Here is a 22,880-nt window from a genome sequence, read left to right on the forward strand (position 1 = left end):
CCCAGAAAATATTATTTCTTGATTGATTCAAGATAGGATTTTTATTAAGAAAGTACCTTATTTGACGGATTACAAGACGCACCGTTTTATAAGCCGCACCCCCGACTTAAAAAAAAAAAATTGGGACGAGCCATGTATAGGCCGCGTCACTATATTAGCCGCCGTCGAAAAAAATATAATCAGATCGTGTCAATCAATCAAAACAACCAGGCAAACGAAAGTACGGCCGTTATTTGGCGAAATCGGCTCCGAGAATAAACAAGTGAAACAAAGAAGAAAAGTGAAAAAGTTTGAAGAAAAATATCACACACACACAATTTGTAACCAACACACACATGTAGTCTCGCCCGGAATAAGCTTTTTTGGGATGATTTACGACTTTTGCGCACATTTCGAGCAGACGAAAACACAACATGGCGGCTCTCGCTCCTCCAACTATCGCGAGACACAAAAAAACCGAAATCTCGCGCTCGCGAGATCCTGATACATCGGTGTTTCTCTGTACGCTATCTTGTCATGACGACTTGTTCACAAACGAAGATTCGCGAAAGAAAGAGAAAAGCACCGAGTCTTGAGTAGAGAGCTAATAAAGTACCGGTAATCGCTAATCGAGCGAAAGGAAAATCCGCGGCGACTTCCATTAGGTGAATGCTATTCAAGTTTAGGTAACGTTTTAGCCGCATCTTTTTATAAGCCGCAATGCGATTTTTTAAAAAAAAAAGTCGCGGCTTGTAGTCCGTCAAATACGGTAATAATTTGTTGTTGGTGGTGTTGGTTCAAGTCTGATTTATTTTCATTGGTGGTTTTCTGTCTGCTCTTTATCCAAAGCAAAAGTCTGTGTGCACCATTTTGTGGGTCTGTTGCTTGTATTTTATAACAGTGTTCCCAGCCTTTATCTTTTTGATTGATCTATAATTGTGGCAAATGTTTACATATGAATTTAGTTGGAGAAAAAAATACTGAATATCTTGTAAGATACCAAAAATTAAACAATTTATATGTATGTAATTAAAATTAAAATTTCTGTGGCATTTGTTCTTATTATTTAGTGCATTTTTTTTTTATTAGATCAAACTCACTGGTGGTAGCCAAACTAAATAAATTCTATTCTTGGATGGATGATTAATGGTTATCTCTTTTGGTATGCTATAAGCTCAGGATTTCCGAATCAAATGATACTGGAAAATACATCTGCCTTTAACTATTACAGTGTAATACTATGTGATTTTATTTGTTTGCGCAGTTGTTTGTAATTGTTTTTGAATGCAATGATTAGTCCCCGTAAATGATGAAAGTCCCCCCCGTTTGTTATATTATCTCCCTTTACCTAAACGCTTTGCAACTGGTGAGTGATGTGAACATGCATGCAGGCTTGGTTACAGTTCATAATTTAAGAAGCAGCTATGATTTACTCTTGATTGTGCGCAGATTATTTGAAATGTAATGTTCATTTATTCCATCTTGTCAAGTTAGTACATGTATCCAACTTGCTTTATACATCAAGGCATCTGATAGGCTTAATATGAGCCTGAATAAAAGAAAAAACCCATTGTAGGTATTGTTACCTGTGTGATGGTATGCTGGTTTTGTATTTGCAAGTTAAAAAGGGCATGCTCAAATGAAAACTATAACTTGGCCAATTTGTAAATGCACAAATAGTAGCTACCAAACATGAGAATGCCAGCAGAACCACCAAAAACAATGAAATTGGGATGGTCATGCAGATCTTCGGAAAACTCTGATTTGAGTGACTTGTCACAAGTCACCTCACTGTATAATATGTGTCATATCCACAATCAGGACATTTTATTTATGTCGCGACACCACTTATCGCATATTTACACATATACATGTACACACAACTTCCATCCTCATACCGCACCATCTAAAACTTCACCCTGGTAGTAACAGTTCCAACATTTATTGAGCTGGTATATACACATGTGTATCCACACATCAACAAACTCCCCTGACTGGGGTTCAAAATTCCACTAGCAACAAACTTGCTGCTGTACATTCCTCTTTAAGCAAAAAACCCTGACCAGGGTAAAAATGTCTGTACATGTACAACCAAACATTTAGCTGTTCTGAGTCACTATTCCTCTGTCACAATTACAGAAGTTCAAAACAAACATATTGTTGTTCTATCAGGTTATTACGTTTTGGCATAATCGGGCGCAGAGTGGGGAGATAGACATAACCACAGGCAGCAATTATCCACTTTTTTAAACACATAATTTAGAAATGCACCCCCTCCGCTTCTCTGTATCCAATTGCCCTCATCTGTACCAGCAAATCAGCAGGCCCCTGGCTGACGTCTCAGCTCTTTTTTGCCCATTACGTACTATACTTGCAGAAGTAATCTGGTGGAGTCCACCAACCAAATCACTCTGTTTAGCACGCCAACCCCTGGCTCTCACAGGGTGAGAAAGACTAGCAATGGATACAGGTCGGTAATGGTGCAGCCACAGGACCCTCCTCCACTGAACCAGACCACAACAACATGGCCTTTTGTAAGGGCTCAATCCTGGGAGGATCCTGCAGATATCGTTAAAGTTACTGAATAGTTAAAGTTACTGAATAGTGTGTGCTTCCAAGCAGAATTACTTTCGCCTGTGGCCATGTCTATCTTATGCCCCCACAAAGCACCGTAACACAACAGTCATACAAAACACATGCTATACAATTATTAAAATTCACAAAAACAACAAACAAACAAAACAAAACGAAAACACAACACAAAAACACGTTGTAATGAAATTCAAACCCTGTGAATTAATCGACTAAAATAAAAATAAAATTATCCTTAACTTATAGAAGGGTGGGTGGGTGGTTTTAAATTGAAACTGCTATGACTACTGTTGTAGGTCGATCAAAACCAAGGTGACTAGTATAGCTAGACAAATTGAAGAAAACTGGAGCTGGAAAATTGCGCCACAATTTCGGTGCTGGTCTAACATCCGGGGTGTTTTGTCTCCCGACCAAGCTGTCTGAGAATAACCCAAAATGCTGACACAGTAGCCTGCTGAATAGGAATAAACCAATTCAGCACACAGGAGTACATCGTTCGCCCGACATAACAACATTTAAGATTGAGGCTTAAATGTCTTTATTAGATAATAGTAAACAAGATATCCCGTGTGCATGATAGTTTATGTAAAATAACACAAACACACATTGTTAATGTGCGAAACAAAAAACACAATACATTTTTGAGGAATGACTTACTTCTTTCTATTTTCTGTGATAAATATGAGTGCATTTTATCCTCTGAGCTATTATCTATTTTGATTGTACCTGAACTTGAAGTTGAGGACAGTTATAATGCTGTGTGCAAATAGTCACATACCGTTTTAGAAACCTCCTTTGCTACATCTACTTTCTTTGAAAATTCTTTAATTAAGTAGTTATGAATAAGGAGGCTTTAAATTTACCTTGCCAACATTCTTAGGTCAGATTACATTCTCTGTAATGGAACACGTACATTTAATTTAATAATGTGTGGAAAACGCATTTGTTAAATTCACTATCATCTACTACTTAGGTGGATTTAAAAACAATTATCTCCCTTCACTTGACTGTTTTGTATCTGGTTGAGGCCAGTGGTTACTGTTCATAATTGAAGAAGCTGCTATGAGTTACATTCATTGACTGCAGTTTATAGAAAAAAATATGGATTTTGGTTTATTCCTTGGATCTTTTCATGTTTGTACATATTGTACTTGTATGGTTATTTGTGATTTATACATCAAGGCGCCATCGACTCTGGTATGCTATTGAGCTAACACAAAAACAACTGTGTTATATGTTAGGTGTTTTTTTTGTATGTAGAAAAGGGCACACTCAAATTGAAATAAAGGATTGGTCAATTTGTGAATAAATGAACAAGCTACCCATTTGCTGAGAATGCCGCCACCACCACCACAGTCAATCTAACCGTGGTTATAAGTCGATCTCGGTTTACCCAGCCCTTAATCAAGTGACCCTCACCTGACTAATTAAATCCTCCATGGGGACATTTTGGTAAGTAGACACATGAAAATGTCCTGGATTTTAACTAATTTGATAACAATTAAATGAATCCTTTATTGGTGGAAATGATGGTACAGTATATTTTTGGAAAAAGTTAACTTCTTTCTATTTTTGTTGTTAGCATGCATTTTATCCACTACACTGTTCTATTTTTGTTAACCTGAACTGAAGTAGAATAAAGTTTGTGATGGAAAACAATAAAGCAAATGACATGTGGAAAAGGCGCTTGTGTTCTACTACGTTCTACTACCAGGTGTTTTCTTTTTTTGTGTGTCTGTTTTGAAACAGTGTACATTCATTAGTCTTCTGTAGAAAGTGGACTTCGCCTGTCAGTTAAATTATCTCCCTTTACTTGATCATTTTCTGTCTGACGTGAACATGCAGGCTTGGTAACAGGTCATAATAATAATCACATAAATAATAATGTTAAGAGTGAAAGCTCACGGTGGATAAGTTTCCTTAATTCGTATTTGCAATACATGTAATAGTGAAGATGATAACAGATTTTTGAGTCACTTGAGAAAAAGTGACTCTATGTAATCGGTCAGTGTTAGTCTGTCCGGCCGTCCGTCCGTAGACACCACCTTAACGTTGGACTTTTCTCGGAAACTATCAAAGCGATCGGGCTCATATTTTGTTTAGTCGTGACCTCCAATGACCTCTACACTTTAACGATGGTTTCGTTGACCTTTGACCTTTTTCAAGGTCACAGGTCAGCGTCAAAGGAAAAATTAGACATTTTATATCTTTGACAAAGTTCATCGGATGTGATTGAAACTTTGTAGGATTATTCTTTACATCAAAGTATTTACATCTGTAGCCTTTTACGAACGTTATCAGAAAAACAAGGGAGATAACTAGCCTTTTCTGTTCGGCAACACACAACTTAACGTTGGGCTTTTCTCGGAAACTATAAAAGTGACCGGGCTCAAATTTTATGTGAACGTGACTCATTGTGTTGTGAATAGCAATTTCTTCCTGTCCATCTGATGCCTCATATAATATTCAGAACTGCGAAAGTGACTCGATCGAGCGTTTGCTCTTCTTGTGTATTTATTTATCTCCAAATATGTATTTTTTCACTGGTATACCTGTTCTGTAAGACCATGGGCCCATGTGCTTCATCCCAAGCCATCAGGAAATGTGAAACAATTGCTCGAAAGACCATAGGTGTAATGCTGCCTGCCTTCTGAGTGTCGAATTCCAATTTTAACGAAATTTACTGTGATAGACCTAAACGAGCCTAGTTTTAAGCATATAGTTCATGTAAACTGAAAAAGTTAACTTCTATCAATCCCGGATAGCTTAATACATGTTGGTTGTAGGGACGATAAAACAAATCACACTGACCAACCAACCTTCAATTAACCCCCCCCCCCCCCCCCCCCCCCCAAAAAAAAAAACAACAACAAAAAAAACCACCAAGAAAGACAAAGAGGAAGTTTTTGGCGTCAAATTTGAGGAGTGGTACGAAAAAAAACCATTGTGCTTGTGCAACCGTCCCCGGGAAACGTTATTAGTAGAGGCCTGTACAACAAATGGTACTTTTTACATTTAGTCAAGTTTTGACTAAATGTTTTAACATAGAGGGGGAATCGAGACGAGGGTCGTGGTGTGTGTGTGTGTGTGCGTGTGTGTGTGTAGATCGATTGAGAGTAAACTACTGGACCGATCTTTATGAAATTTGACATGAGAATTCCTGGGTATGATATCCCCAGACGTTTTTTTCATTTTTTCGATAAATGTCTTTGATGACGTCATATCTGGCTTTTTGTAAAAGTTGAGGCGGCACCGTCACACCCTCATTTTTCAATCAAATTGATTGAAATTTTGGCCAAGCAATCTTCGACGAAGGCCGGACTTTGGTATTGCATTAAAAATTAATTAATGACTTTGGTCATTAAAAATCTGAAAATTGTAATTAAAATTATTTTTTTATAAAACGATTCAAAATTACGTTTATCGTATTCTTCATTATTTTCCTGATTCCAAAAACATATAAATATGTTATATTCGGATTAAAAACAAGCTCTGAAAATTAAAAATATAAAAATTATGATTAAAATTAAATTTCTGAAATCGATTTAAAAAGAATAGAGATATAGAAAAGCGTGCTATCCTCCTCAGTGCAACCGCTACCGCGCTTTTCTGGATTGTTAATTTCACTGCCTTTGCCACGAGCGGTGGACAGACGATGCTACGAGTGTACGGTCTTGCGGGAAAAACGCAATGCGTTCAGTTTCATTCTGTGAGTTCGACTGAGCTTGACCAGAGACATACATACATGTCTCTGGCTTGACTAAATGTTGTATTTTTGCCTTACGCGACTTGTTGCTTTTTAATAACAGTTTATTTAGGAAACTCTCTCTCACTCTCCCTCTCTTTGTGTAAAACACACACACACACACACACACACACACACACACATGCACGTTCACATGCATGTACACATGCAAACCCGGGCCGGACTAGGCTAAGACGAGGGGGGTGGGGTGCCAGTGGTGGTCCAGGGGGATGTTCCCCCTGGCGGGGTCAAGGGGCAGAGTCCCGGGCCTTGTGGGGGTCAGGGGGCGAAGCCCCCTGTAGCTGATGGGTAGGTCATATTCTGAGAAAGGAAAATGGTCGCTCCTTGCATGAAACGGCATAAAATAAACAATAATAAAAAATGTTTTAAATAAGTGAGGTACATGTTTAGGCTGGGGGGGGGGGGGGGTTGCGCAACCCCCATAATCCCCCCGGTAGTCCGGCCCTGCAAACACACACACACACACACACACACACACACACACACACACAATCTGCCCCCTCCCCTTGCGTGTGATTGATGAGTTTTTATCGGCAGAAATTGGTGTTTCCAGCTGACGATACCATTTTGTGTGTATGGACATATTCATTGTTTTAAAAATCAAAGTCATGCAGTTGAATTGCATGTAGCCATGACCTAATGCTTCTGTTGAGATTTCCTGTATACCAGGTTGCACCACTAGCTAATTGTAATTTATAATCAATTTATTTAAATTAACAGCAGGGACCTATATTAGGTCTATGTTAACAGCAAGAAGTACTCCAGAATTAAAAGAATGTATATTTGTGTCCCAAATTCAGCGACACGCACGTTTTCTTGAAAATAGTTCCAGTTAAATTGCAAACATCTTGAGTGCATCGTTCCCTAGAATTATATCTTTTTATAAATGTCAGGGACGAAAACACAGTCCAAAATAATGCGCATTTGTATCATTTTATGAAGAACTGGTTCAAACTGACATGATTGGCAGACGATTAAAACCTTTAATTCGCTGTTGCACAACAACATAATTATATGAGTAGAATGTACCCATATACTGCGCACCTTAATTTTGACCCCGGGAATTTTCTGGCTATGCAATTTTTAAGAAATGATGTAAGCAGACACGAGTATATGACGTAAACATCCTCTACTTTGTATTTCACAACAAAGGCTATGAATGAAATGAATTCAGCCTTGTGTAGACTCTATTTTGTGATCACTGAGTGACTTGGAAAATAGAGAAAGAAAACACATCTGCAAAGACAGGTGCGTGATGACATGGGAGTGTCGCACAGTGTCCTTGGGGATCACGTGGCTGCAAAGGCGTTTCTGGAAAATTCCCCAACCCCTCCCTATATAGTTCCCAATCTCACCCTTTTTGCACCCGTTTATCATATAACCCCATTCCTGTCCCTCAGAGGCCAAAAATATGTATGCCTGTAGGGCATTAATATATCCCGAAGAAATCTAAACAACGAAGTGACTGTGGTAAGATGTATCCCGAAGAAGTTTTTGCACCAGGCTTGTAATGATATCCATGGTACCTGTGAAACACCAGGAACCCAGTACCTCTGAGCTATAGCGGATACTGTTATATTGTGCTTACTGAGGCTGATGGGGTCTATGTCGACCAAAAGAGTGGGATTCCCTGTAGGTGGAGTTCCTGGAGGGGGATTACCTGTATACAGGGAATCCCACAGGGTTGAGTTTTTCAATAAAACTTGCAAACCATACTCGAATTTCTAAGAAATATAAAAAAAAGATTGAAAAACATCAAATTCTACCGATGTCGCCAAGCATCACGTGACTTTCAGCGATATCAGCGACACGCTACACTACCGGGAACTAAATCCTGTGGTATTCCCTGTATACAGGGAATCCCCCTCCAGGAACTCCACCTACAGGGAATCCCACTCTTTTGGTCGACATAGACCCCATCAGCCTTACTGAGAGTATCTTCCCTTTTCCTTATGGCTGTACTTCCTGCAAGATGGATACCTCAATACAATGTTGAAACTGAACTACTTCTCCTGAGTCTGCAGTGAGCGTGTGAATGACACACATAAAACAACATGAACAGTTAAACAATAACATCACATGAATCTCTCTCTCTCTCTCTCTCTCTCTCTCTCTCTCTCTCTCTCTCTCTCTCTCTCTCTCTGGGATGACATGGCTGCAAAATGTTCCGCCCCCTCCCTCTAGTTCCCCCATCTCCTCCTCAGTGTCCCTATTAATATTCGGTCAGCAATAAGAAAAGAATAAACTCAAGCCCCTTTGACGTGACTAGAAATGGATTTCTTGACATTTTTGACCTTTCAGAAAAAATACTTACCCAAATCCCCACCAACAAACAATAACAACCTCCGCACTTACTGTTGCGCAGTGTTCTGTTTGGTTATATTTAAATATGGGATAAATGATATCAAGCTCAAGGCTTTTTCATATATTAAGGATATCTTCACAAGAACAATCACCCTAATTTGTGAGGAACTCTTTGTGAATGTGAACTGGCAGATTGCAGAGAAAGCCTTTTTTTCGGAAAGCAGTCAGCACACACAGACACACCAGTTTGCTTGCACAAGGACGTCAGGTACAAAAAGGTAGCTATATTTGTAATGCATTAATTAACAACATACCTGATTTCCATGCATCAACCTTTAAGATATTAAAACTGTTAACGAAAATTACCCGTGTTCTGGGGAAGAAGCCAGCTCCCTTGTACGTAAAGTCATATATACTGTTCAAAAAAAGAAACGCATAGCTTGTAATATTTGGTTAATTTAGTTATATGGCTACAAGGATATCCACCAAACTGCAGAAAATGTTTATCTGGTCGTCGACCTTTCGTCCATTGCCACAAGTAAGCTCTGCACGTGACGCATGCGTTATCAGTGGCTACAATGTCAAAATTGCTCATTTGGCATGACCACTCGTCATGCTTCAGTGTAATCTCGTGAAACTCGGGGAATATTAAGCTCTCACCATGTCTTCCAAAACCCATAAAAGCGGATTGTTCGCCACAAAGAAATCAGACGACAATTCAGCGACGAAAGATGGCCCGATTGAGCAGAGAAGACCGCCAAATTGCATTGGGTCGTTTACAAGCTGGCCAAAGTCCAAGTGCAATCGCCAGGCACTTCCACGTGTCCCAGAGCACCATCAGTAGACTGTGGGTCAGGTTTCAAGCCACTGGCTCCGTTGCTGACTTGCCACGAGCGGGAAGACCAAGGGCGACAACTGCTGCTCACGACCGCTTCATACGGCTCCGCCACCTCCGGAATCGTTTCCTGTCGGCCTCATCTTCTGTCCAGGCTCTCCCCGGGCCACACCGATTATCGGACCAGACCGTGCGGAACCGCCTGCATGAAGCTGGTTTGAGAGCTCGCAGACCTCACAGAGGAGCTGGCCTCACCCGTCGCCATCGCCAGAACCGAGTGCAGTGGGGCAACCAGCACCTTCGCTGGACCGTCCGGAATCACTGGAGACACGTGTGGTTCAGCGACGAGTCCTACTTCCTGCTCCAGCGACATGATGGTCGGAGGAGGGTCTACCGGAGAGTAAACGAACGTTACGCGCCCAACTGTGTGGATGAGGCACCCGTTCATGGTGGTGGAGGCGTCATGGTGTGGGGGGCGATCAATACCGCTGGAAGGAGCACCCTGGTGCACGTCCTAGGGCGCATAACTGCCCAGCGATACGTGGAGGAAATTCTGCGCCCACACGCCCTTCCTCTTCTGGCTGACCAGGATGCCATATTCCAGCAGGACAACGCTCGCCCGCACACAGCACGACTCACCACCCAGTTCCTCACCGACCACCATGTCCAGGTGCTTCCCTGGCCATCCATGTCGCCAGACATGAACCCGATAGAACACCTCTGGGATGAATTGGACAGACGTGTGCGCAGGCGAGAAGAAGCGCCGGCAAATCACCGCGATCTATTGCAGGCACTTCAGGAGGAGTGGGACACCATCCCACAGCAAGATATCCGGCATCTGATCCAGTCCATGCCCAGAAGGTGCCGGGCAGTTGTTGCTGCTCAAGGCAGTCACACCCCCTACTGACTTGACAGCCTCGGCACCCAATCGTATTGATTGACTGATTGATTTGAAGATGCAAATGAACTGTGTGTGCATTCAACTGTGTCCATACCAAATTTCAAACAAATAATCTAAATATTGGATTTTCTGTTAATTTTTTCGACAAATAAAACAAATTTGGCAAGTAGCAACTATGCGTTTCTTTTTTTGAACAGTATATTTTCAAGAAACTAAGCCCATTAAAAAGAACACGGACAAGGAAAAGAAATATATGTGCAACAAAGTCAAGTGCAAGCGAAAATACGTTCTATGCCAACTGTTCTTGGGCATGGGTAAGTAGGTATCGGGTTTGACATGACTGGAAACTGCTGTCTGAAAATGTCAATTTTCTCAAAAACAAAAAAACAAAAGCAACAACTACCTGGTCCACCCCATCCGCCTACTTGACCCGCGCTATTCCTCTCTCTCGCCCAACATGTTCCAGTAAGATTGCAAACTTCTTGAGTGTATCAGTTTCTACTCATTCTTCCCGAAATTTCAGGGACATAAACATTTTCCATTATATGCACGTGAAGCGCGTTTCTATGACTTTCACTTTCATTTGAGAAATTACAAAAACAGATCCGAGTGACGGACACGAGATCCATTACTTTGTGTTGCACACCACAATAATTAAACACTTGAGCAAGTCAGACTATGTGTGTGTGAGTGTGTGTGTGTGTGTGCGTGCGTGTGTGTATGTATGTGTGCGTGTGTGTGTGGTGCGTGTGTATATATATATATATATATATATATATATATATATATATATATATATATATATGTGTGTGTGTGTGTGTGTGTGTTCTATGCAACGATTTGGGTGCGCTGTGTTTAAGAGCGTCAGTTAACTACTGTGATATACACATTTATCTCATTATATAAATGCTTTATATGTAAAAGGTGTTCTAAGTAGTGTATTTATGTACGATTATGCTTTTTTGTGTGTTATGATCAATGCGATGTGGTGCCAAAAGACATTTTTATGTTTATGTACAGTACAATAAAAAATGGACATTAAAGTTGTCCTATTTTCTTATCTTATCTTATGCGTGGAACGCATTCGGCTATTGCGAGCCTTGTGGCTTGGAGGATCCCTAAGATTTACACGTGTTGCGCGCAAAAGCGAGCTTTTCAATATTTGAAAAAGAAACGAGTGTAGATCTGGTACGCCACAGCAAGCCATGTAGTATTCTGTTTATCCTAAATACTGTACTTACCTGTATTTTACTCTAAACGTCCCGCAGTCGAGGCGTCCAAATTGAAGACGCTTCTTTTGGAACCTGGATCCCTTCCCAAGCCTTGTGCAATCTTTCACGTCAAAGCAAAGAAGCGTCACTCTAGAAAGTATAGGGTGACGTGTAAGTTCTAAAAATTCTTCCAGGGGAAACAGCAGGCGCAAAAATGTTTCTGTAATGACGTCTGTTGTCCGTGACTTCGGCATCATAAGCAGTGGAAAAGCAGGTCCCTGCCAGACTAGTTTGACACGACCTGATTTACATGATATACACACGTGTGGTTTGAATGATATTGTTATCTCATACGTGGTCTCTCTCGCGTATGTAGGATAACATGATTGTGTTCTTACTTCAGTTATCTGTTAAAATGGGCAAGGGCTAGATGTAAAAAAGCAGATCACTACTTAATTACTTAATCTGTTACCCTCGTTAAATAAAATATTGTCATTGTCTCTCTCTCTCTCTCTCTCTCTCTCTCTCTCTCTCTCTCTCTCTCTCTCTCTCTCTCTCTCTCTCTCTCTCTCTTATCAATGTGACTTACTATTTCGTCTGAAGAAAAAAGCCGAAGACTCCAATAACGTTTACGTGGCTATTTTGCACAACGATCAAGTTGTTCTTGGTTTAAGTGCCTGCTGAAAGAGCTTTGAAGTCTTACAGCCTGATTTTCATTCAAATAATATCTTCAATTTGAGATTATTGTCAACATCAAACACGATAAAATCTGTATATTTTTTGTAATCGGAAAATCTTAAGGAATAGAGAAATATATATTTTTTTCGAGTTTCGTTTCAAAAATAAGGAAAATGTTATCTCGCAATAACTTTGAATGACAATTTCATTGAAGAATTTTTCAAGATACAAAGATGTAATGCAATACCATAGTTCAGACAAAGCCAAAGATCACTTGGTGAAATTAAGAGGAAATAGCTTGCAAATTGTAGTCATGAGAATGCCGCCTAAACTTTTAATAAAACGCACAAAATGACGTCATCAAGTGGAGCAATCCAAAATCTACGGAATACAAGCAAGTGCATCCAAGAATGTTTAGGGTAAATGTCCATGTGAAAAGTAAAAAATGTAAAACAATTTTTATATGTAGCGGTTTTATTTATCGTAGATTCGTATTCATTCAAACAAAACAAAACCATATATTTTCGGATACAGGAAGTATGTAATCAGGAATATAACGATATCACTTTTGCGATTCCAATTCTAAGTTCTGATTACATTGTGTGTGATGGAAAACAATAGCAAATGATATGTGACGAAATAGTTGTTTGCTTAGTACATGTAACTATGTTCTACTACCAAGTGTTTCGTTTGTCTGTTTGTTTTTAAATATATTCATTAGTCTCCCGTAGAAAGTGGACTTAGCCTGTCAGTTAAATTATCTCCCTTTACTTCATCATTATCTTTCTGACTTGAACATGCAGGCTTGAGGTCCCCAAAGGGGGGGTATCATCACGATCACGGGAAGGGAAATTTTAGCTTTCACGATCACAGTTACCTTGATTTTTGTTTTCACGATCACGAACACCTTGACGAATAGAGGATCATAGAGGGATACAGCTGTGAAAAATGTACGTTGAAAATAAAATGCTTTGCAATAATGCCCATCACGATCACGAAAACAAATGACGATCACGATCACGAGACTTGATTTTTTTGTCATCACGGATCACGGGCAAAGTCCCATCACGATCACAGAAATGGAAATTTCGGCAATCACGGTCACAGAAAGGTCAAAAATCGCCAATCACGATCACGATTTTAAACCCTTTGGGGCCCTCAGGCTTGGCAACAGTTCAAAATAATAATCATAATCATATAAATAATAACATAATAATAATAATTGTCAGTAAGTACTGGTGTCACATGCTTTGCGCTTCGTTCAATAGTTAATTTTCTCGATTTGCTCTATAAATCTCTTAGTGCACTGTGATGTCTCAATAACTTAATTAATAATAATAATAATAATAATAATAATAATAATAATAATGTGTATTCTTAATGCTTATTTGAAAGATATGTGCAAGTGGATATCAAAACAGAGTTTGTATTTATTTTTCCCCCAAATGTGTACTTTTTCCACTGGTATACATGTTCTGTAATACAATGGGCTTCATCCCAAGCCATCAGGAAATGTTAAACAATTGCCCAAAGACCATGGGTGTAATATTGTCCCTCGAAACCTTGAGGTGTCGAATTGAAAGTTTTACAAAATGCACAATTCAGCGACTTTTGCATGCAGAATTTACTGTGATAGAACTAAACGAACCTGAGAAATAAACAACCTTGCATCGATCCTGGATAACCAAATAGGTAATAGGAACGAGAAAAAAAACCACCACATTGTGCTTGTGCAACCCCTTAAAAACTGATGTTTAAACCTCTCGTCCCCATGCAGGAGACCGAAAGTTTTGATGTTACAGGTTACAACTTTTTAATAGAGGTACACCTAGTTGTGTTTTTTCTCCAAGTTTATTTACGAAACTCTCTCTCTCTTTAAAACACACACACGCACTTTGCCCCCCTCCCCCATGTGATTGATGATTTTTTTAATCAGCAGAAATCTGTCTTTCTAGCTTAAGATACCATTCTCTGTGTGTGGACATATTCAATTTAAAACAAAAATGCAGTTGTCTTGCATTTAGTTATGACCCAGTGCTTCTTTTGAGAAACCCTGCATTCCAGGTTGCACCACTGGTAAAACATTACAAATAATAATCAATTAGATAAACTTACATCAAGAAGTACTTGGAAATAAAATTCAGAAAATATGTAACAAGCGTGCCCAAGATTCATCGAAACGCGCGTTTCTGAAAAATAATCCACTAGTAAGCACCTTGTGTGCATGATTCCTAGATATATTTTTCAGAAACTGCTAAGACAAAAACACATTCCATGATAAAGGACATTTGTATATTTGTCAATGCCATTTTTTGGGAAATGATGTAAACAGACATGATTAGACACACGAATAAAACCTTTCACTCGCAGTTTAAGAACAATATACTAATAAGAGTGGAATGTAATCGGCTACTGCGCACCCTTCACTGTGACATGGAGGATCAACAACATGGACACGGAATGTTGCATTTTAAAGAAATGATGAAAACAGGCCTGAGTAGACAGACGTAAAACCCACCACTTTGTATTGCACAATAACAGATATTAATTCAGCCCCGACGAATCTTGAAAGGCAATAACCTTTTTTTGGAAAGTCAGGTGCGGGCATGATGACAGGACTGACGCTCTCTGTCAATAGGGATGACGTAGCAGGAAATTGTCCCGCCCCTCCATCTAGTTCCCCATCTCACCCTTCTTGTCCCGGGCCCTTGTAATCTCTCTCTCTCTCTCTCTCTCTCTCTCTCTCTCTCTCTCTCTCTCTCTTTCTCTGAATATTTTTTTCTCAGAAATGCTGACGTAAAAAACCCTCTACTTTGCATTGCACTACAAAATATATGAATTGAATGAATTCACCAAGGCATATGATGACATAGGACTGTCGCCCACTATCCTTGGGGATGACGTGACTGGAAATTTCCCCACCCCCTTCCTATAGTTTCCCACCGCCTCCTCATTGTCCAAGGCTCTCACTGTCTCTGTCTCTCTCTGGGTTTTTTCTTTGTCTGTCTGTCAGTCTGTCTGTCTCTATCTCTCTCTGTGTCTCTTTCTCTGTTTTTGTCTTTGTCTCTCTCTGTCTCTGTCTCTGTCTCTCTCTCTCTGTGTCTCTCTGTCTCTCTCTCTCTGTCTCTCTGTCTCTGTCTCTCTCTGTCTCTCTCTCTCTCTCTCTCTCTCTCTCTCTCTCTCTCTCTCTCTGGTTCAAACGATTCAATTCAAATTTTGAAACTATGCAAAAGCGCGCTTCGTCCAATAACACATTTTCTGGAATTGTGCCATAAATCTCTTAGTGATGTTTCGATACCTAAAACAAAAATAATACAACAGTTCTAAGCGTCTTACATTTTCATTAAATACAAAATACATACAAAAATAAACAATTCTGTACACGAAGTATCAATGTAAACTGTACATTTTTGATTTATCACAATTTTGAAAAATCACACCCACCCATCCCCACCCCCCACCCCACACACACGCACACATACACTCACACACACACATATTCCGAAATACGCAGTACACAGTAAAACGCTTTTTGGCTCACGTAAGTGTAGCCTATGCGTTGCTAACTTTTGTCTGTCTGTGCGTGCGTGCGTGCGTATGTATGTATGTATGTGTGTGTGTGTGTGTATGTCTGTGGTAGAAACTTTAACATTTGAAGACGTCATATTACATTGACGTCACATTATGACGTAACAGGGTTAGACGTCACGCGAAGGAATTACTGAAAGTCTCGGTCATTGCTATTTTGAGCGGGCCGAGACTAGTTGGCAGTCGTGTCCCTGTAAGTAGGCTACATGCAGACAGACAGATCTAGATCTAGTGTCTCGCTTTCTTGCACAGTTTCACCTATGCTCTTTCTCTGTGTGTGTGTGTGTGTGTGTATGTGTGACGGAGTGATTGAGTTTGTGTTACTGTTTGTCGATTTCTTACGTGAGCCTTGAAGGCTTCGCCTCTTGTTTGTTGTTGCTATGGTACGTGCTCCTGGTTTTTTTTTTATTTAACGGGAAGGGCAATACAGCTTAGAACAGTAAAGTATGACACAGTGTTTGGAATTCTAATATTCTTGAACAGGTGTTTAACTCAAGACATTTTACAGATCAACATTAAACAAAACAGTCAAGCACACAACCGAACAGGCAAATCAACAGCATTAAAGACAACAACGAATAACATCAACAATAATCATTTACCTTCTTAGATAATTCAACATGAGATGAATGCAAATTTGTATTTTTAAGCGAAATCATGAATCAGTATAAAAACCTACAATAACAACCGCCGCATTTATCATTGCTTACTGTTCTGCTCAATTAAGATTCGGTCAGCAATAAGAAAAGAATAAGCTCGAGCCCCTTTGATGTGACTGGTGATAGATTTTAGTTGTAGTGTAGTGTTCTGTTCGCTCATATTTCAGTAAGGGATAAATAAAGATCAAGCTCAAGCCTTTTTATTTTTTTATTATTTTTTTTTTTTTTATAGATCAAGGACATCTCGAGTAGAACATCTCCGTAATTTCCGAGGAACTCTTTGTAAATGTGAACTCTCAAATTACAGAGGAAGCCAGTTCTGAAAAAGAAGCAAGCTCCCTTGTATTAAAATTATATTTTCCAGAAACTCAGGCCATAAAGAGAACACGAACAAGGTAAACAAATATCTACGCAGCAAAGTCAGGTGCAAGCAAAAATACCTTCTATGCTGACTATCCTTGAGGGTGGATAAGATATCAGGTTTGACATGACTGGACATTCCTTTCTAGACATTTTCGAATTAAAAACAACATCTCTCTCTTTCTCTAATTTGGTTGTAATGATATGGGTTTCTGCTATCATCATCGTCATCATCATCATCATGCATGTCATTTAAGGCATTATCGTCAACGTTGGTCTTGTGAGTGTTACTGTCGTCTGCCTCTAAATCGTTGTTATTTTATGTTCTAGTCAGTGTGTAGGTGTTTTTTGCTGATTGCTTTTTGATTTCTTGTTTGATTGTTTAGTTGGTTGGTTATATGTCTGTTTGTTTGTTTGCTTGCTTGCTGGCCTTTCAGTTTGTCATTTAAGAGAATTTAATCCGTCTTAATGATCTAATCCTTCTTTAGAGAAACCCTAAAAATGTGTCGATCCTCAATTCAGGAGACATGCACGTCTTTCCCCAATATGTTCCAGTAAGAATGCAAACTTCTTGAGTGTATCAGTCCCTACTCATATTTCCCGAAATTTCAGAGATAAAAACATATTAAATCAATTGCATGGGACGCGCATTACCATGACTCAGTTTCATTTTGAGAAATGGTTTCAACAGATCTGAATAGACAGCCGTAAGATCCATTACTTTGTGTTGCACACCAACATAATTATATGCGTGGAACGTACCTGGTTACAGCGCGCTTTGTGGCTTTTCAAAGGATCATTATCATGAACACAAAGAGAATGATAAAAGCTCTTCTCTGCCAAGGCCGGTGCTTGCGACATACGATCGTTGCCTATTGTCCTTGGGGTGAGTTGTGCAGCGTTCGTCATGACTGGAAATGCCTTTCTCGAAAAAGCCCAACTCTTTAGAAAACAAGACACCCCCTTTACACCAAACGACCCCCAACTCACCTTCTCCCTCGCGCCACATATTCTCTCTCTCTCTCTCTCTCTCTCTCTCTCTCTCTCTCTCTCTCTCTCTCTCTCTCTCTCTCTCTCTCTCTCTCTCTCTCTCTCTCTCTCTCTCCTTCTTGTTCTTGTTCTTCTTCTTGTTCTTCTTCCTCTTCTTCCTCTTCTTCTTTTTCTCTTTTTTCTTTTTCAGTCATGGCTGAATGTAGTAAAAATTAAACACACAAACACACACACACACACACACACACACACACACAAACACACACACACACACACACACACCATAAACATTACAAAAACAAAACAAAAACACACAAGCGTTAAGCAGCCGCCCTCTCAATGTTACCTAGTGTTATGCTAGACATAATTAAGTCAGCAAGAACCTGGTGAATTGCGTTTGAAATTAGTATTAGATAGAAGCCAGCACATACAGACAAACTGTGCTTGCGGGTACAAACAGCCCATTAGCAAAACGTGGGCCATATTTGGAATGGAGAAATCAAAAGCATAATTGTGATCTAAACAAAATATTTGGAAGAAAAATAAACACAAACTTCTGGCTGTTTTTAAACGTATTCAGCACGTCGAGTATCAGATTTGAACCAAGTCTACGTTTAAGTGTGCACCAACTTGTGGTTTTGTTTTTAACGTGTTTTACCGTTTTTATCCCGCCATATTGGCAGCCATACTATAATTTGGGGGATGCATGCTTGGAAGTTTCTTGTTTTTACGAGTATAATTGAACCCAACGATCATGAACTCTGACATGGATTGCAGTATGTTTTCTGTGCGCACTTGGAGCAACAACAACAACAACAACAACAACAACAACAACAACAACAACAACAACAACCATAATCATTGAAATAAGAGATTTGCAAAGTTTAAGTTTTTTTTTGCTAATTGTGTATCAAACTTAGGTTGATTAATTGTTTGAGGAAAAGCATCAGCATGAATCAGAGGAGAATAAAAACACAGGAACACACAAACACACACTTGCTTGCCGGTAAAAAGAGTTAGAAGGTATACAAGCAGGCGTTTCTCAAGGTTCAGTGTTAGACCCTTTGTTGATTTAGATATACAAATGATATTGTGAACGATATCGAGTCTGTTATTAAACTGTTTGCAGATGATACTAGCATGTCACTTGCATAAAATGATCCGTTAAGACGGAATTCTAAATTCAGACCTTTGTAAAATTAGTTGTTGGGCAGCACGTTGGAAAGTTAAATTTAATGAAATTGCTGTATATGAACGAATATGAACGATCTGCCTTATGTGGCTAAAACCACACATTCAATAAGCGAGTTTTAGCGTTATTTACGTTGTCACGATTTTGATGTACCCGTTTATTTTTATAGTGAAATATGACAGGTAGAAATTAATCACTGAAGTATGCGTTCAAATATAAGTTATCTCAATTCCGATTGATGTAAACGCCATTTGAAAGATAACCCGCACTGTGCGTGCCGTGACTCAAATGAAACAGCCGAACATTATTTGTTAAACTGCACTTTGTATGCAGAGGTTCGTATGTCAACAATTAATTCCTTGCCTGCGAATTTGAGACATGTAGAAACATTACTAAAAGGCAGCGAGGAATATTCACCTAGTATTAAAGGCACACTCAGCTTCACGTAAACCATCAGTTTCTGGTCACAGACACTATCAGGCTTTTACACACAGAGGTACACAATAACGTGCTTTTGCAGATACAGCGAGTCGCATTGAAATCACAAACTGACAACTAAATTGTAAAAAAAAAAAAGGAAAGTGGATCACACGGGTCCACGATGGTTAAATAAACTACGAAAACTAGTGTGCGGTTTACGCAAGCTAAATAACCATTCAAACGAACTGTGTCATGTAATGCTATTAAATGCTATTGCAAGTGTGTTCCATAAGGTTAGAACTGCTTTTTTCATGAGAAGATTTAAATCGTTCTGTAAACCATTTGAGGCAGACTGGGGCTTTAACAAATTGAAATATGAGTCAGTCCAATTAGTTGTTGTTGAATCTGGCCGACTGATCTGATGGATGGTTTTACGTATTGGTATCGCGCGCGCGCGAGTATGTGTATGTGTGTGTGAGCACGTGTGTGTGCGTGTGTGTTTGTGTGCGTATGTGTGTGTGTGTGTGTGTGTGTGTGTGTGTGTGTGTGTGTGTGCGTGCGTGCGTGCGTACGCGTATTTGTGTGTGTGTGTGTGCGCGTACATGTGTGTGTGTGTGTGTACGTGTGTGTGTACGTGTGTGTGTGTGTGTGTGTGTGTGTGTGTGTGTGTTTGTGTGTGTGATTTCGTGTGTGTGTGTGTGAGTGTGCGTGCGTGCGTACGCGCGCGTGTATGTGTGTGTGTGTGTGTGTATGTGTGTGTGAGCACGTGTGTGTGCGTGTGTGTTTGTGTGCGTATGTGTGTGTGTGTGTGTGTGTGTGTGTGTGCGTGCGTGCGTGCGTACGCGTGTGTGTGTGTGTGTGTGTGTTTGTGTGTGTGTGTGCGTACATGTGTGTGTATGTGTGTGTGTGTGTGTGTGTGTGTGTGTGTATGCCTACGTGTGTGTGTGTGTGTGTGTGTGTGTGTGTGTGTGTGTGTGTGTGTGTGTGTGCGAGTGTGTTTGTGTGTGTGACGGTTTGTGTGTGTGTGACGGTGTGTGCGTGTGTGTGTGTGTGTGTGTTTGAGTGCGTGCGTGCGTGCGGTTGTTTTTTTGCTTTGATCCTTAAGTGTAAGATTCATTTTTTGTCCTGTTTTCGTATACTGTGTCCTTCGTTATTAAATTTATGGTCCAAATGATATTGTCAGATCACTAAATTGATGGTATGGTCCTATAGTTTCCTCTGACACGCATGTTGCAAAACATCAAATCTACATGATTGTTTTGCAAAATGTTTTATGAATTTTTCTCACAAATAAGTGACATTTGCTTAAGTGTTTAACTACCCCTAGTGCTCGTTTGTGGACTGGGTTTGTCCTTTCAAAAACAGGTTTCCGTCTTGGAAGTTTAGTTAATGTTCAATTCTAGACAAGAGGCATACTTTTTTGGACACAAAATGCGCAGATCTTCAAATTTGATTTGAATAAGACAGGTTGATAACAACAGTTATCAACATTCACAACCAGCACCTAATGCTGAATCAGATACATTTCAAATGTTGATTTTTTTGTGTATCTTGTGACTGCATAGTGCATAGTCATGCATTAGGTCTTTTGGGGTTTTAGGGGCATATGGTTATATTCAGTCCGATTCACCAGGAGTGAATTTCCGATAAAGGATTTAAGAGAGAGAGAGAGAGAGAGAGAGAGAGAGAGAGAGAGAGAGAGAGAGAGAGAGAGAAAGAAAGAGAGAGAGAGAGAGAGAGAGAGAGAGAGAGAGAGAGAGAGTGTTGCACAACACGCACAAACTGTGACTAGAACACTTTCTCTCTCTTTTGTTTCACAATTTGCTTCACGAGCTGTAGATTCTCAGAAGGATACTCTGAATAACGATAAGTGTCCTTGCAAGTGGCAACAGCAAATACAAATAATCATACAAAAAAATGTCAACATGACCCAAATGGAATGAGAGCAAGCCAACTCACACACACACAGCATGTAGCAGAAAAGGAGGGCGACGCATGACACTGACTGTCAACTACAGATGTAGGTTACACCTTCGACACGCCACACGCACCATTATTGATAATCGGGTACAGGTCTGTTTCTGACAAAATGCCGCTATCATTTCCATTAACCTACCTTTTGTAAATCTAGTCAGAAACACCGTTCTATTCATTTTTTTGGGTTTTTTTGTTAAGAAAGATTTTTCAAATCATATGTGAACAGAGTTGGTTTCTCAGGAATACATGACTCCCATTCTTTGCTCCCCCACCGTCCTTAGCTTCTTTCTTTGGTTTACGGCCCTTCCCTGTGTGGCGGTACGCTCTATCGTAGCAGTCTCTGCTTTTATTTTATGACTCTACTGCTCGAGAGACCAACGTAGAGGATGATCAAAACACAGTTGTGCACAACGTTATAAACAGAGAGATTGTCAACTGTTGTTGAAGAGCCCAGCCAACGCATTTCGCGCTGGTAAGTCTAGTAGTTTTCATTGCATTGTGTATTATTTTATTATTGTTAAATGTTCCGAAAGTCATCATTTAGTTGTTTCAAGACAAATTGTCCACACTTTGTTTTTAAAACTGGTGTGTGTGTGTGTGTGTGTGTGTGTGTGTGTGTGTGTGTGTGTGTGTGTGTGTGTGTGTGTGTGTGTGTGTGTGTGTGTGTGTGTGTGTGTGTGTGTGTGTTACCTTTGGAAATCTAAAACACATATCTGCAGAAATCCATCTTTTGACACTATGTACATAACTGAATCTTTAAAAAAAAAACTACTTGAAACTGGCCAATTCATGTTTAACTTTTAACCTTTTTTGACCCCTTCATGAATTGTGTAAAATGTATTTGAATGTTTTTGCAGCCAGGTAAATACAATCGTGTAGGAAATTCGTATGTCTACAAAACGATTAGTTATCAGGTGAAACGGCTCTGGTGAAAAACTATATGAAGCAACAGACGATGTTCGTAAATAACTCTGTCAGGATGTACAGTTGTGCTCCGCTTTAGGGTGACAAACAATCACACATGGTCGACCAGTAAAAACCACGATAGCAGCGAATAACTGACTCCGATGTATATGTCACGCAGTGTCCGCTCGATACTATGCCCTTTTTTTCGACAATCTTGAGTCATTTGTTTCGTGCGATTGTAGTTTTAACCGTTCGACTGTTCGACTAAAGCGGGAAACAACTCTTTCTCAACGCTTGAAAATCATGCTAGTTATTTTCCGAAAACGCCTATTTCTACGTTAAAATAAGAAAAACTGCTGCTCGCACATTGACTGTAGCATAACAGCCATTTTTTTGCAGAATTTGATGGTAACCTCTGAAAGTGAATGGGGAGCGCTTTTGTGAAGAATCCGGTTTTACAGCCTGACAAGGTGAGCCTTTGAAAAATTGAGCACAAACGATTTTCATTGTTCTCCCTAAGAA

The 22,880-nt window shown here is 39.8% G+C and overlaps 2 protein-coding genes across 5 annotated transcripts in view; both read left to right on the plus strand.

Annotated features, from left to right (window-relative positions):
* The window catches only part of LOC138973807 (cystathionine beta-synthase-like), a 253,496-nt gene that overhangs the window by 11,505 nt on the left and 219,111 nt on the right, over nucleotides 1-22,880 (plus strand). The window lies entirely within an intron of this gene.
* The window catches only part of LOC138973809 (uncharacterized), a 33,129-nt gene continuing 31,796 nt past the window's right edge, over nucleotides 21,548-22,880 (plus strand). The window contains exons 1-2 of the mRNA XM_070346523.1: nucleotides 21,548-21,924; nucleotides 22,758-22,828. Of these exons, the coding sequence (XP_070202624.1) occupies nucleotides 22,784-22,828 (45 nt within the window). The 5' untranslated portion in view covers nucleotides 21,548-21,924; nucleotides 22,758-22,783. The remainder of the gene's footprint in view (nucleotides 21,925-22,757; nucleotides 22,829-22,880) is intronic.

This window comes from Littorina saxatilis, linkage group LG8, assembly GCF_037325665.1.
Source record: "Littorina saxatilis isolate snail1 linkage group LG8, US_GU_Lsax_2.0, whole genome shotgun sequence".
Classification (NCBI taxonomy): Eukaryota; Metazoa; Mollusca; class Gastropoda; order Littorinimorpha; family Littorinidae; genus Littorina; species Littorina saxatilis.